General features: G+C 44.0%; 1 protein-coding gene across 14 annotated transcripts in view; it reads left to right on the top strand.

The window, feature by feature from the left end:
- SHROOM3 (shroom family member 3) overlaps nt 1-13,730 on the top strand; it is a 460,954-nt gene that overhangs the window by 368,614 nt on the left and 78,610 nt on the right. For 13 of the 14 annotated variants that reach the window (XM_068233528.1, XM_068233529.1, XM_068233530.1 and 10 more), the window contains one exon: nt 5,067-5,189. In XM_068233528.1, coding sequence (XP_068089629.1) covers nt 5,067-5,189 — 123 coding nt within the window. Of the gene's footprint in view, nt 1-5,066; nt 5,203-13,730 lie in introns of those variants that run through there. The other variant, XM_068233539.1, reaches the window with a different exon arrangement.

Genomic DNA, 13,730 nt, shown 5'->3' on the forward strand with positions numbered 1-13,730 from the left:
AGTAGGTAGGTACTTTTGATTATCGTTACCTAGAAAGATGGTTCTAGGAATGATGGCTGTAGAGATATACTGGTTGGCAGCCTATTATGTTGTGTGGAGTGGGGACGGGGGAGAAGGAGAACTGAGAAGTGCCCTTCTGCAGGGGCTACAGTAGAAAAACTAGTGAGATTGGGCATTACAGATTCAAAACAATGGATCTTTGATGGTATCATCAATGGCATGTGGGGACTTCTACATATTTGAATGATACACTATAAGAGATTGTTACCTCTCTTGCAAGGTCTTGTGAGCAGGCATGTCACTTCCTACAGGGGAGTAACTCTACATTATTGAGTTAGAGCAGTGGTTCTTATACTTTTTTGGGTGAGGGAGCCCTTAGCAGCTAGTTTGTAAGCACAGGATGTTAAAAATATGTCTGCTTCCATGAAAGCAGGAAGTAGGCACACTGCAGATTTATTGTAGGCTTTGTATCTGCTGTAACAAAGAAATAATTTTATTTAAAGTGTAACTGTCGGGCATAAAATCAAAAATCAATTCTTTATTTTTATCTGGTAAACAAGTAATAAGAATGCTAACCAGGCAATCAGAAAGCTATTATTTTTATTATTATTGATTTATAAAGCGCCAACATATTCCATGGCGCTGTACAAAGTAAGAAACAAACATGGTGTACATGATGATACAGACAATATTGTACACCAATATGCAAGATACATAATTAGTGACAAAATACAAAAATGATACAGAATATAAAATTCTGAATTGGTAGTGACAGATAGTAATGATAAAAGTAACATGATAAATAAAATGTATAATAATTTTCAAGACACAAAAGGGGGAGAGAGTCCTGCCCTTGCGAGCTTACAATCTAAAGGGAATGGGGGGGGGGGGGACAAGAGGAGGGATTGTATACAACAAATATATAAAGGCAGTGTGTTTTAGGATACCTAGTAGGCGTGCAATTTGGTCTTAGGACAAAGGGAAGTGGCCTAAGGTAGCGCATATGCTTGTCGCCATTGTTAAAATCACTATTACTTTTCTTGTTGATAAATGATCATTCCCCCAGTGGCGTATCTAGGGAAGATGGTGCCCATGGCAAGAACTTAATATGCGCCCCTTTCAAAAATGGGGGGTGGAGTGATGCAATTTTTCCTGGGCAAATTGCTAAAAAATGTAGACACCCAATCTTCCTACAGATGGAGTAGAGTAAATAACTTGCCCTGTAGGTGAATTCTGGGGGGTCTAAATTGTTGGCATGGCCACATGTTCTTATTGATATATGTAGATACATGCAGCTAGCGTGAGGCCCTCCAAGTTATAAATGCTGCTCCCCCAAGTGACAACTGCAGCTAGTGTGAGGCACCCCCAAGTGACAAATGCAAACCACACACAGCATTTCAAGAACCAGGCACACACACACACACACACACACACACACACACACACACACACACACACACACACACACACACACACACACAGCACTTCAAGAACCAGGCACACACACACACACAGAGCACTACAAGTCCCAGGCACACCACACACACACACACACACACAGAGCACTACAAGTCCCAGGCACACCACACACACACACACACACATACACACACACACACACACACACACACACACACACACACACACACACACACACACACACAGAGCACTTCAAGAACCAGGCACACACACACACACAGAGCACTACAAGTCCCAGGCACACCACACACACACACACACACACAGAGCACTACAAGTCCCAGGCACACCACACACACACACACACACACACACACACACACACACACACACACACACACAGCACTACAAGTCCTATGCACACCACTACAAGTCCCAGGCACAACACACACACAGCACTAAAAGTCCCAGGCACACCAAACACACACAGCACTACAAGTCCCAGGCACACCACACACACACACAACTACAAGTCCCAGGCGGACCACACACACAAAGCACTACAAGTCCCAGGCACACCACACACACAAAGCACTACAAGTCCCAGGCACACCACTACAAGTCCCAGGCACACCACACACACAGCACTAAAAGTCCCAGGCACACCAAACACACACAGCACTACAAGTCCCAGGCACACCACACACACACTGCACTACAAGTCCCAGGCACACCACACACACACACACACAACTACAAGTCCCAGGCGGACCACACACACAAAGCACTACAAGTCCCAGGCACAACACACACACAAAGCACTACAAGTCCCAGGCACACCCCTACAAGTCCCAGGCACACCACACACAGCACTAAAAGTCCCAGGCACACTACACACACACAGCACTACAAGTCCCAGGCACACCACACACACACACAGCACTACAAGTCCCAGGCACACACACACACAAAGCACTACAAGTCCCAGGCACACCACACACACAAAGCACTACAAGTCCCAGGCACACCACACACACAAAGCACTACAAGTCCCAGGCACGGCACCACACACACACACACACACACACACACACACACACACACACACACACACACACACACACACACACACACACACAGCACTACAAGTCCCAGGCACACCACACACACACACACACACACACACACACACACACACACACACACACACACACACACAGCACTACAAGTCCCAGGCACACCACACACACACACACACACACACACACACACACACACACACACACACACACACAGCACTACAAGTCCCAGGCACACTACACACACAGCACTACAAGTCCCAGGCACACCACACACACAAAGCACTACAAGTCCCAGGCACACCACACACACAAAGAACTACCAGTCCCAGGCACACCACACACACACACAGCACTACAAGTCCCAGGCACACCATACATATATACACACACGTAGCACTGCAAGTCCCAGGCACACCACACACAGCACTACAAGTCCCAGGCACACCACACACACAGCACTACAAGTCCCAGGCACACCATACATACACACACACACTACAAGTCCCAGGCACACTATACACACACACAGCACTACAAGTCCCAGGCACACCATACACACACACACACTACAAGTCCCAGGCACACCATACACACACACACACACACACACACACACACACACACACACACACACACACACACACACACACACACACACACACACACACACTACAAGTCTCAGGCACACCATACACACACACACACACACACACACCACAAGTCTCAGGCACACCATACACACACACAGCACTACAAGTACCAGACGCACACACACCCACAAGTGTACAATAGAGAAGTAAAGCTTTCCAAAGAGCTGCCAGCAGGGTGATGGTTAAGGTTCAAAGACAGAGCAGAGGGTGTCATAAATAATTGTCAGTAAACACAGCATACATGGAGAAAGCTTGAGGAATGTGAGAGCTGCAATGAAGAGAAAGAGTGGGACATCCTGTCAGACCAGCAGCATCAGCTCGGAGCACCAGCACTGCAGCTATCTCCTGGGACAGAGACACAATCTGTGGTGGGGTAACACAGGAGGGGGCTGCAAAAACAGTAAGAGAGAAAAGAGTTCGGAATCCTTCTCCCCATAGCTTTACCATACAGCGCTGCCCTTTCCTCCTGGCTGGCTCACATGCTGCTGGTTCCGCCTCCTTCCCTCCCGGCAGTTCCTGGGCCAGCTGATGATGTAAATATATGAGGGAGACTGAGCCGTCCAGGCTGCAGGGTGATTTTCATGACTCTGCGCCCCCCATGTTGTTCGAAGGGGGAGGCGCCCAGGGCACTTGCCATATGTGCATCCCAGTAGATACGCGTCTGCATTCCCCAGTTTACCTGACTCTTATTTGGTACGCATAACATTTGGTACACAAAAAGGAAGTTGTAGGGCATGCTTTTCTTCTCTATCACTTTAGACTTAATTAATGCAGCCTGATTGGCTGAAACCTCTTTCCCTCCTGTTTTCCCCTCCCACACCTCTGTTTCTCTCTGATTGGCCAATATTTCTCATGCTGAGACAATGCACTTTCTATAGTGAAGGGCAGGCAAATCAGGCAGAGGAGAGTAAGGGAGGAAATTACATCAGAATTGGCTTCAAAATAGCCACAGTTAAAATGGGAAATGCTTAGAAGGATTTTCTCTTTTTTTTCACTGTAGAAAAATCACTAAAATCAAAACGTGGACAGTGCAATACATATGTTATGTAAGCAGAGCAAGTATGTATCTCCTTATATGTGTGGGTTTTTTTCTGAGATAGTATGGCTGACATCTTCTCTTTAAATGTTATTTTGCTGTTGCGTATCTCTTAGAGCAGAGAGCAAGTTCTGTGTTAAGGTCTGCTTCAGGTGAAAGGGACTATACCATTTCTCACCTACACTTACACGTTATATATAAGATACACATTGGTGAGGGACTGAAGAGGCCTTGAAGATAGGTATGGCATCCAGGACACGTCATACCTGACATACCCTAAACACACCTCTGATGCAAATCACATTTTCCTACAGCACATGTTGCATCATTGCTACAGATGTCTGACATGGGGACTATTAAATGCAAAGCATGATGGGTGTAAAAGGGAATAAAAATTCCCCTTACTACACGTTTCGTTTATTAAGGCAGTTAATTATATGCATATTGCTGTTACCTGTAGTAATAACTAACATCATTCATGCCGGGAATACACGGGAAGTTTCCGCAGCTCAATTATACCGCCGGATCGATTCCCGCTTGTCCCCGCGGGTGATTCTCTTATCTTCTGCTCGTTTTCCTTATCTTTTTCTATTGTCCCGCCTGCGGTATCGAGTGTGGAATCGATTCGGCGGGTGATCGGACATGTAAATTATCAATCGAGCCATCTAGTGGCTCGATTTAGCCGCAGAAACTCACCGTGTATTCCCGGCATAACAGTCTTCATTTAGTGCTGTGACTAATCTGATGAACGATACAGTAGATGTGACAGACTGCTGTGGACTATTGTACTTTGCATGTCATCATTGCATTTTAGTCTGCTTTGTTTAATGGACTATAATGTTTCTGCTTTCAATATATTTTTTTTTGTTCTTTTTTCAGAGGCACATTCAGTGAAAGGGCTGAGTGTTACGATCCACAATTCTTTGAAACCTCCCCAGGGAAGCTATCCATTAGTCCTGCAACATGCTCTGGAGAAGGACTTAAACTAAGGCTCCGGAACAGGTGAGCCCAACATGTAAGATCACCATCTGTATTCACACAGGCATGTGATAATGAGTTTCAGCATTAACTTGATGGATTGGTAGGTGATGATATAAGTGCTGAACCAGATAAACAGCTGCCAGAGGTTCCCACTCCACAATGGATAAACCGCACAGAATATGTATATGCCTCGGCACTTGGACTGTGTAAACCTCACCTTCTGTGCTGCCTGCAATCACCCAGTGCTTACAAAACAGAGTGATGTGGCCACCACTAAGGTACAAAAACCACAGTCAGGCTATATTTCATTGCACAGGGAGGTACACTTTAATAAAACCACATAAGATAAATTAAATTAAAACAATAACTCACATTGAGGGTCCATGCACACTGGACCCTGTTGCATGAAATTGCATATAAGGTATTGCACTAACTTGTTGGCTTGCTACATTGTGAACACTTATCATGCAGGCAGTGGTCACCTTATATTATCTTTATTGGAAGTGAAGGTCAAACTTTTATCTTTAGTTTATCTTTAGTTTGTACCAGGGGAAAATTGTTAGACCCTCTGTCAGGGTCTAACAATTGTTAGACCCTCTGTTGAATTATAATAGCTGAAGTGGGAATTTGCCTGGTACTTTGGGTACCAAATACATTCCAATGTTAATTGCAGCTATAGCAGCACTTAGGGTATAATTTGGGTGCCGGTGGCGCATGATTTAGCCGATGCTGGAAGATGAAGCATAGGGGCAGAGGGATAGCACAGATAACAGTAGAGCAACAAGTGGCAGTGTTGGGGTAAGTTATTGGGTGCTAGTGTAATCCTTAGGTGTGGGGGAATAGTGTTAGGAGAAGGAAGTAGGTGGTAGGTTAGCATTCGGCGTATGTAGTGGTAGGTTAGTGCTTGAAGTATATAGAGGGAGAGAAAGTGTGAGAGGAAGGTTAAGTAAAGCGATAGAAGAATATTTGTAAATCTGATGTACTATTATCTGCATTAGCAAGTTCCCAATAGTAAAATATTGGTAATAGTACAGATATTCTATTAGTGGCTTTACCAGGTGCCCAAATTATCAGATGCCCTTACTTTAACAGCAGTTTCTGTTCCTGTTGAAGAGATCTGCCCTCACTGCCTGTTCCATAGAAAAAAAACAGTAAGTGGAAATCACCCTGAGAGCGAGGAAGAGCTACACAAGAAATGATACACAGCTTTAGAGCTTTAGCTGCAGTGATGATAACAAAGAGTTAAAATATTTAGAAGCAGCACAGAGGAGATGGGTGGTGTGAGCTTTGTGTTCACAATGTGAGACTATCTGGTGCCCTCTCAGCTACTCCCTGCCTACCTCATGTGGGTGATGATGGGATAGAGGGAGGAGTCTGGGCAACTTGTAGGCTGCTATACAGTCAGTTCAAGCTGCATCTGAGAAAATCAGTCTTATGCCAGATAATAAAAACAAGAATGATTCAGAAATAGTTTGTGTATTGCACAGATCTTTGTACATTGAAATCATGAAATGTTTCATGCGATAAGGAGGAGCTTGAACAAATTATTTAACAGTGTTTACCATAACTGTGTACTGTTGCCAAACATTTCCAAATTTAAATTCAATAAAGGCCAAATTTAAATTCAATAAAGGCCATATATAATCTCTCTTCACTGTGGCATGTTTTTGTTCAAAGCAATCAAAACAATCACACCCAACAAAGAAATTTTCCACAATATTGCACCACAACATAACTTCTAAAACATTTAGCTGGTTGAATCACAGAAAATGTCAAAAAGTAAACTTTATGACTTGCATAAAAGAGAGACTTACTCACCCTCTCTCCACCTAACCTAAAAACACTTAAAAATTGCTAAACGATGTAAAGAAACGTCTTGTTTAAGGTTCCTTGACCTTACATGTTTCTTATGAAGCCTATGTATTTGTAGACACTAATTATAGATCTGTAATGTCCTGAATCATTGATTGGTTTAGCTTTTTGTTTTGCATCGGTATGAAGTATGTCTGCATTAACTAAGCCTAGTAAAGATTAGATAGCTATTAGATAGCAGCATACCTGATTCTATTACATCAGCAGTACTCTCATACTGTATACAATGGAAAGAAATCCAGACCCTCAACTTATGTTTTATACATAATGTCAAGCATGCTAATTCAGGAACATTTCTTACAAAGGAGTATGCCCAGATATAGGTTGTTAACTTCTAGAGTAGGTGCAGGCTTCTTTTAAATGATAGAATTTACACTGATATGTAAAGCAATCTGAGTATAAACTAAGTTACAGTTGACTCATATATAAACCGAGCAGGCCTTTACTTCCCCACTGTCAGTTGCTAATGCAAGTGCTCTGGTTCCCACAAAAGTCCCATCCCCCGTATGGATGCCCCTTCTCTCCTTCCAGTGGCCCTGCAGCCTCTGTTTCCCCCAGTGTTGCAGTGTGTCCCCTTGTAGTATACAAAGGGATTAAAGAGAAGCTAACAGGCAATCCTAAATCAAAAAAGCTGAGATATTTACTTAAGAGGATGTAAGCTTCTGGATCCTCCAAAGGCTTCCCACATCCTCCTCCATAACATAGTCTCTACCCTGGACCCTTCTGAAGATTGCAACCATGCTTCTCTTCATGCATGAGTGCAGCTGTGCTGCACCCACACAAGCACGCCCGTGGCTGTGCAGAAGCACAGAGCTGCTCCTTGTACGAGCGGCTTCAGCTTACTGCATAGGCATGGCTGTACTAGTGTGGAAACAGTACGACCACCCTGTTGCCTGTAGAGGAGTGTGGTCATGTAGCATATCTAACAGGCTCTTGTTTGGATATGTTCCAAGGATCCACGTGTTGCAACGGTGAGGGCCAGGAAGACGTGGGAAGCCTATGCTAGATTAAGAGGTTCCCTTCTACTTAGAAAAGTATATGTTGTTCTTATATATATATATATATATATATATATATATATATATATATTTGCCTAGGGTACACTTTAGGAACAGAGTACTGATTTAAATATTTTCCTCCCTACTTCTTGCCAGTCCTGTCAGGCTGTACAATTTTTAGTAAACTATTGTACTTTCAATCAAAAAGGTTGCCTGTTCTGAAGAATCACATTTTCATTGTCTCCATATTCACTAGATCTCCCTTTGATAGACCATCTGTGGGATGTGTTAGAAAAACAAGTCTGGTCCAAGAAGTCTGGTCCATGAAGGACTGATCTTAAAGAGAATCTGTATTGTTAAAATCGCTCAAAAGTAAACATACCAGTGCGTTAGGGGACATCTCCTATTACCCTCTGTCACAATTTCGCCGCTCCTCGCCGCATTAAAAGTGGTTAAAAACAGTTTTAAAAAGTTTGTTTGTAAACAAACAAAATGGCCACCAAAACAGGAAGTAGGTTGATGTACAGTATGTCCACACATAGAAAAATACATCCATACACAAGCAGGCTGTATACAGCATTCCTTTTGAATCTCAAGAGATCATTTGTGTGTTTCTTTCCCCCATGCACTGAAGTTTCAGGCTGCTCTTTTCTTCCTGCAAACAGCTTTGCCCTTGTTTGTAATTCCTCAGTATGTGAAAGCCCAGCCAGCTCAGAGGAAGATTTATCCAGCTTGTAAAAGATAAGAGAGAAGAGAGAAGCTGCTCTAATCTAAATAACACACAGGCAGTGTGCAGAGAGAGGCCTGGAAGGGTGAGTTCATAGCAGAACCACAACACTGAAGAACTTGGCAGCCTTCCAGACACAGGCCGACAAGTCTGACAGGGGAAAGATACATTGATTTATTACAGAGACAGTGATAGTATAAAGTGCTGCAGTTAGCCAGAACACATTAGAATAGCTTTTGGAACTTGTAGGATGATAAAAAACAGGATGCAATTTTTGTTACGGAGTCTCTTTAAGCCCAATCTACATGATAAGATTCTTTCTGCGATTCGATTACGATTCTATTTATGATCCGATTAAATCAGACATGTCCGATCGGGATTCGATTTGATTCAATTCGATTTGCCATTGTTTTGCAATGGCAAATTGAATTGAATCGAATCTCGATCGGACATGTCGGATTTAATCAGATCGTAAATAGAATCATGGTTGAATCGCACAAAGAATTGTGTCGTGTAGATTGGGCTTTACACCTTACAGGACTTAAAGGATCTCCTCCAAACATCCTCATTCCAAATACCACAGAACACCTTTGGAGATCTTGTGGAGTTGTATTGGTAAATTATAAATGATCAGTGCAGAGTCCAAAAACAGAAGACGAGTCTTCAACAAAGAATAAGAGCAGGCAAATCTCCACCACAATAAATATTGGGGTCATGGCACAACTCTGCATTCATGGATACCCAAAAAAAAGGAAAGAGGCTTACCAGCTGGTGACAACCCACATTATAAGGTCGTATCAACGATTTGGTAGGACAACAGGAAGCAACAGTCTGTCCAGGATCCACCAATTCAGCAATAATTCATCTCACAAATGCATATCAGTAGTAAGCATCAAAAAACAAACAAACGGCAACTCTAAGTGTAAACCGTTTAATATAGAGTTTTCATAGTAAAAACAGCATAAAAAATAGCATAAAAACAAAACTTACATACGAGGCCCATGCAATGGGAACCCCGAGAAAGTTGCACGCGTGTATTGATCAGCAGTAAAGGACAGTATAAAGGTGCCGCCTGTCTCCTTCCTGACCGGTTTCGCAAACTAGCGTCATCAGGGGATATCAGTATCCCCTGATGATGCTAGTTTTACGAAACCGGTCAGGAAGGAGACAGGCGGCACCTTTATACTGTCCTTTACTGCTGACCCATACACGCGTGCAACTTTCTCGGGGTTCCCATTGCATGGGCCCCGTATGTAAGTTTTGTTTTTATGCTATTTGTTATGCTGTTTTTACTATGAAAACTCTATATTAAACGGTTTACACTTAGAGTTGCCGTTTGTTTGTTTTTATGATGTTTACTACTGATATCCATTCTTGAGATGAATCATTGCTGAATTGGTGGATTCTGGACAGACTGTTGTTTCCTGATGTCCTACCAAATCATTGATACAACCTTATGATGTGGGTTGTCACCAGCTAATAAGCCTCCTTCCTTTTTTGGGTATCCATGAATGCAGAGCTGTGCCGTGACCCCAATATTTTATTGTGGTGGAGATTTGCCTGCTGTTATTCTTTGTTGAAGACTCGTCTTCTGTTTTTGGACTCTGCACTGATCATTTATAATCTGTTTGTGAACTCTGGACATTGTTCTTCTCTCAGCAGTGGCTACTTTGTTTCCTTGTCGCTGATACACATATGCAAGCAGAGTTGTATTGGTAGCTTGAGGGGGTATTTACTGTATTAGTCAGGCAATTTTAATATTTGGCTGACTAGTGTACATTTTGATTTGCTCCAAAAAAATGTGCACAGTCAGTGCATCTTTGATGATAGATTTACCCCTTTCAATCCTGTGTCGGTCTATGTCCAACATTGGCACTTTCCAGCCCAGCACCAATGACACGGCTGTCGCTAGGGGTGCTATTGCCAGCCAGCTCCTCCTTCCCCCTTTGGAGTGTAAGGAGGTGGCACCCTCTGTGCACAGGACCCAGCGATCACCCCCCCCCCCCCCCAATACAAGTAAAAAAGTAATTGCTGGGTGGACGTGGGTGATAAATCCAGTTCGATTGAAAACGGTTAAGAGTTTAAGACTCCTGTGCTAGCTGTATTTAAAATTATGTTCAAAGAAGAATTTTAGAATGTATTCTTATCCTAAACTCTCCTCACACCTCATGTAATAGATAGATGAGTCCCTACCCAGCAATAGTTCATCATACTTACTGTGAGAATCCGCTCAGCTGCCTGCGCAGGCAGGCAGCCTTTTGATCATTGTTTAGGTTTGCATGCTGCAGGACTCTGGAACAGAGACCTGTCTTTCCATTGCAAGTTCTGGTCTGTTCTCTTGCTGGGGAATTTGCATACATTCGTTATGCAAATCCCCTACCTGCCTTCTTTGATGACTGGCACTCTAAGAGCTTTATGTTTCCCAGAAGGCTTTGCTGGTCATTTCCCTTCCATGGTCTGTTCCTGATGGACACTGCTGGAGTGTCAGCCGTTGCTATCTAGTATAGTTAATTCCTGGGGGTTGCTTTAGGCTCCCCTTCTAGCCCAGTCAGGTTGTATTATCTGTTTGTTTGTTCTGTTGCCATTGTCCTGTCCCAACGGTGGTCGACAGGAAATGGTTCTGATCTCTGTTCTTGGAGTATAGCTGGTGCAGCGGTTGCTACCAGCTATCTCTTCTGTTCTGTCTCCTGGGATCGCGCTAGCTACTTTTTCGCTAGCGCTGAGGATCCTTCTGTTCTGTCTTCTGGGATCGCGCTAGCCACTTTTCGCTAGCACTGGGGATCCTTCTGTTCTGTCTTCTGGGATCGCGCTAGCCACTTTTCGCTAGCGCTGGGGATCCTTCTGTTCTGTCTCCTGGGATCGCGCTAGCCACTTTTCGCTAGTGCTGTGGATCCTTCTGTTCTGCTACTCTGTACCTGGATCGCACTCGCTTCTCGCTAGTGCTGTGGATCCTATCTCTCGCTTGTCCCTGTTTTCGTGTGTCTGTCTTGTCTGCTACACTTGCTGGAGGCTCAGTGAGGTAACCGTTAAGCAAGCGCTCGCGTCCTCTGTTCATGTTTGTCTGTTAATGGTTAGGTAGGCGTGCTTGTCTCTATTGTGCTTATCACGTGGAGACCGCGCATAACCGCGTGCACTGTTGCGAATGAGTGCGGTGTTCGCGGTTAGCTAGCATTTGTTATTTTCCGTATCTCCTCATTGTATTATTTGCTGTGCCTTTGCTACCCTTGTGCCCTGTTTTGCTCAGTCTTGTGTCTCTGTCGGCAATCGCCATTCTTGCGATTGCATTCCCACTTCGTTTCCGCCGTTGTGTGTTCACCGTCGCTGGGTGGCGACTAGTTTGGTGGACACACATTGGTTCTGTACCTTTGCTCTGTTTCTTGTGGGCTATCCAGCCCTGCCTGATCGTACCTTGTCCTGGATCTGTACAATTCCCGTCTGGCATCTGTGGCTGTGCAGCGACTGTGTTCGCCTGCACTCCACAGCGCCATCTGCCGGAGGGAATTGCCCTCTGCGGGTGCATAGCACCTAGCCTGGGTGTCCTCAAATATACGCTTGTGGAGGAAATCCGCCGCGTCAGCGCACGTCTGGTGCGCTGACTGCGAATACGATTCCACAATCGTTACACTTACCTAATAGGGATCTTCAACTTTTTTCTCTAAAGGTGCGTACACAAGCACAATTACTGTCACCTGCAGAGATCTGGATTCAATCCCTTGGGAAACAGTTCAAAACTGAGTGCTGTACAGACACACTACTAGCTTACAGGTCTTTAGAGTACTACAGTTCCTCAACTTGCCAACCTTTGGTCTAGCTGTACAGTAGCTAAACCAAGCAGTGTAACCCCCTGTCACAGACTGCTGCTAACTCTTATCAAGTCATATGACCAGATTTTAACCACGTAAAGTTTTGTGGAGTAGATCTTTGTCTATGTAAGTCAATGGGAAATGAATGGGCAGTGAAAATTGCTCTTGTCCTGAATATAATTTACTTCAGAGGCCTCGTTTAGAGCATGAGCCCACTAACGCATTTGTGTCTGCTACTGTACACTTTTCAGCATCTGTAACGTTGATGTGTAACTGAAAAGTGAACACAACTGTATTGGGCTCAGGCCCTAAGCAATAAAAAGGTAACATCGGGGACAGCACTTACTAAGTTACTGTATGTTTAGATTCATGGCTGGAATTTAACTTTAAAATAAGTGGCTGTCAGAATCACCCAAAACAACACCTTAATAGTTTGACTAATATGCATTCCATTTCCAGATAAAAGTTGTTTCTGAACACTCCCTCTCCATTACCTCATGTTGACTGACGGCATACTTTAGACACAAGTACAGCAACTATTCTGTCATTTAAAGGATTAAAGTGAGCCAGTGTCATACACAGTATGTTAAAAAGTGAATTAATTGTAAGGCTGCATACTATGTAGCCCAACCACCCAAGACCGGCATTTGGAAGGGGCTAAGGTAGGTGGTTGCCAAAGGCCGAAGCATTCCAAGGTGTCCTCAGAGTCTTCTAACCATACCTCCAGTTAAAAACTTCCTTGTACCCAAAACCTTTGCCTATTTTGTATGTAGAACTCCCTGAGATTTGGTGTTAGTGAGGCACAAAATAGCAGTGGTTCTACCAATCCCTCACCTTTCCTCCTGCTTAGTAATGAGATCCTTGCCTGTGCAAGAAGAGAGGAGAAAGTTCAACTGCTGAAGAGATCAGCAGTAGGGGTTTCAAACTCAAAGTGGGACAAAATTGAATAATGGGACCAAGTTGCGGGCCAACCTCAATGTCTAGTGGCCACCTCCCTCCCTTTTACAGTTTCCTGCCTGGTGTCTACTAACTCCCCTCTCTCCCCTCTGCAGTTCCCTGGTGTCTTGTGCTTTCCCACTTCCTCCCCCTTATGGCTTCCCTGGTGATTTAGGGCTGAACCCCCAATATAGCTTCCCTGGTGGTCTAAAGCTGGACCAAACAC

The sequence above is a fragment of the Hyperolius riggenbachi genome, chromosome 1, assembly GCF_040937935.1.
Source record: "Hyperolius riggenbachi isolate aHypRig1 chromosome 1, aHypRig1.pri, whole genome shotgun sequence".
NCBI classification, from domain to species: Eukaryota; Metazoa; Chordata; class Amphibia; order Anura; family Hyperoliidae; genus Hyperolius; species Hyperolius riggenbachi.